Source organism: Fomitiporia mediterranea, assembly GCF_000271605.1.
Source record: "Fomitiporia mediterranea MF3/22 unplaced genomic scaffold FOMMEscaffold_5, whole genome shotgun sequence".
Lineage (NCBI taxonomy): Eukaryota > Fungi > Basidiomycota > Agaricomycetes > Hymenochaetales > Hymenochaetaceae > Fomitiporia > Fomitiporia mediterranea.
Window position 1 is genome coordinate 254,950 of NW_006760390.1, and position 2,715 is coordinate 257,664.

The following is a 2,715-nucleotide window of genomic DNA, read 5'->3' on the forward strand; positions in this document are numbered from 1 at the left end:
TTATTAAGTACAAATATAATATTGTTAGTAGATTATTCTAGTCAATACAATAATTATATATATAGTAGATAATTAGAAATTTATTTGTGTTTTGTAGAGAAAATATATACTATATACTATACACTGTATATAATACACTAATTTATATATTGTATACAACTTTCAACCTTTCATATACATGTGTATTTTATACACTTGAATACATATAAACATCTTAATATATACATATATGTGGAATCCTACAGGAGAGTGTGTATTATGTGAAAACTCTGGAAACTTTAAAGGTTTTTTACATTATTTGACTACATATAATTTGAAAAACTTTGGGTTAGTATATACTTACATGTATTATTAGTTGTAGAATGTAATGATGAGGGAGAGCCTTGGAGAGGCAATAAAATTTACTTACTTGATATCTTGAATACAAATACTAGCAGTGACATAGAGAGTATCAAAATAAAATGACATTTCTCTCTGTCAATATACGTTGAGTGGGGTGTCTTTCCTGGGTCCTGGTAATGCTGTACTTCAACTTGAGTATCAACAAGGTATCTGAGTGCTACGATTTATCCGACCAATCTACACCTACACCCTTCCAATCATCTATAATAGCAACAAAAAGCAACAACAGCGTATCTACAACAACCACCTAAATAACAACATATTCATCTGCCTCAACATCACGTCCGAACTAAACCCCACTCTCTCTCAACTCTCCACGACTCACATTTTCCACGCCCAATCCTACCAGACTCCCCTGTTCAAAGACAGCAACGCGCACGGGGAAGAATGTCGATGCGTCGTCCCCACCGATAGCGGATTCGGGCATACCTGTATGCGAGTCTTCGTCGGATGAGGAGATGAGTGGGATGGACCAGTCAAGGGAGTGTGTGCTTGCATTTACGCACCAAGTGCCGGAGTGTTGGGGGACAGTGGGGTAGGAGCCCATTCTTTATGAATTGCCTTGGTGTTAGGGACGAACACAAAGATCTATCATTGGAATGTCCTCCGATGTCGGTAGTCTCGTCTCAGGCTGACCCATAATGAACGAAGAAACAGTTTCGCTTCCGCTTCCAGTTCCACTATCCGTTGCAGTACGGACTGTGGTGGTTTCCGAAAACTGTATAGTCGTTAAGGCGTGCGACGTAGTCGCATAAATCCCGTCTTTTGAGGCCTTTTGCAATGTGAAGAGTAAACGTCCTGCCAGTATAGAATGCATGACTCGTTCCAAGCTGAAATAATGTAGTTGGTATGTGAGTTAAAAGTCGTGGTATTGAGTACGGTGCAGTGAGAATAGTGGGCACACCTTGCAAGGAAACAAAATCGAGATCTATCATGCTACATTGAACGACAAATTTAAGTATGCATGGTAAAAGAACGGGAGTACGGCTTACGGATAGGGCGGAGATTAGAATTACATTCCCGATTGACAGCGCTTGAATCGACAGAGTTAAGAGTGGTAATCGACATGGGGCACAGTTGTGCTTGTACTAACCAAAGATACACACGTAGAAAATGGCACCTAGATAGATATTCGTTAACAGACCAAAGACGGACGAAAAGGTAATTCGTACCGTCCCTGAACATAGCCAGGTAGAGAGCTGTATTTCCAACTTCATTATCTAATATCATAACCGCTGATTGAGCAACAGTTCACACATTGTTCTCCAGAAACTTGAAGCGTACGCATTTGACAGCCTCTAACCACTAGGAGTACAAGGAGCACTAGATACAAAAAAAGAAAACAGGCAGGGTGTTATTTATCCAATCAGCATGATCATAGATAAACGTGCCACATACCAGATTCGTATGCAATTACGAGGATCCAGTCGCCGATGAGGATATTGCTTCCTGACATAATACAACAACAGCAACCATTAAAGTCTGCTGGTGATGCCATGGCTAATTGAGCAATGAAAGTATCAGCAATAGATTGAAAGAAATGGTGCAGGATGACTTACCATGCAAGGATTTTGTGTAGAATTGCATTAACACGAGGGCAGGGATTGTATTCACTATAGTCCATGCCAAAAGAAAGACCAGGATGAAACGCTTATTTTTCCATATTGCATATATTCGGATCAATACAATGCCTGAGTGATGAGTTGAAGTTTGTCAGCAACAACAAATACGAGTGTGATCAAGGTAATTTAATGCTTTATTACCTTCTGAGGTCATGACACCAACACCAATAGTCCCTGATAATCGCCATCTTAGCTTCATTCGAGCATAGCAGAAGGTATACAACTCACAACAAACGATCTTGTACATAACTGCACAAGCCCCAGGCGATAAGTCTTCCCTAGACTGACCTGTAGAGAAAATTTCATGCTCTGTTAGTGTTACTAGCAGCAGCCCTAGAGCTCGTGAATACCCACTCGCAATGACTGTTGACAAGTCTATGATAGGAAGATAGCGGACCATGAAGAACATGACTTTTAACAGTGACCATCTCTTCGGCCACATTAATGTTCATTCATCTTCGAACGTGAGAATATAATCATAGACCTAAATATCATAATTCAATGCACTGCCAGTAAGCAGCTTGAGGCATAAACGTACAAAGATGGCAACACTTGCAACTTCATGACAGAACTTTCAGTATGAAGATGCTGTATATTATCAGTAGTATTGCTCACAATTAATAGACTGTGTGAAAGTTAGTGTTAGGAATTGTAAAATACAGTAACTAAGTTTGGAAAAGCTTAACTCAAG

At 39.7% G+C, this 2,715-nt stretch overlaps 1 protein-coding gene across 1 annotated transcript; it reads right to left on the reverse strand.

The window, feature by feature from the left end:
• Window positions 1–559: 559 nt before the first annotated feature.
• FOMMEDRAFT_154555 (uncharacterized protein) lies at window positions 560–2,433 on the reverse strand (the record flags this gene model as incomplete). The annotated part of the gene is made up of 13 exons (XM_007265022.1): window positions 560–649; window positions 728–843; window positions 909–950; window positions 1,039–1,232; window positions 1,307–1,338; window positions 1,395–1,435; window positions 1,496–1,522; window positions 1,575–1,622; window positions 1,687–1,725; window positions 1,801–1,902; window positions 1,962–2,093; window positions 2,166–2,198; window positions 2,253–2,433. 13 exons carry the CDS (start codon window positions 2,431–2,433, stop codon window positions 560–562), a joined length of 1,077 nt encoding a protein of 358 aa, XP_007265084.1.
• Window positions 2,434–2,715: the final 282 nt, after the last annotated feature.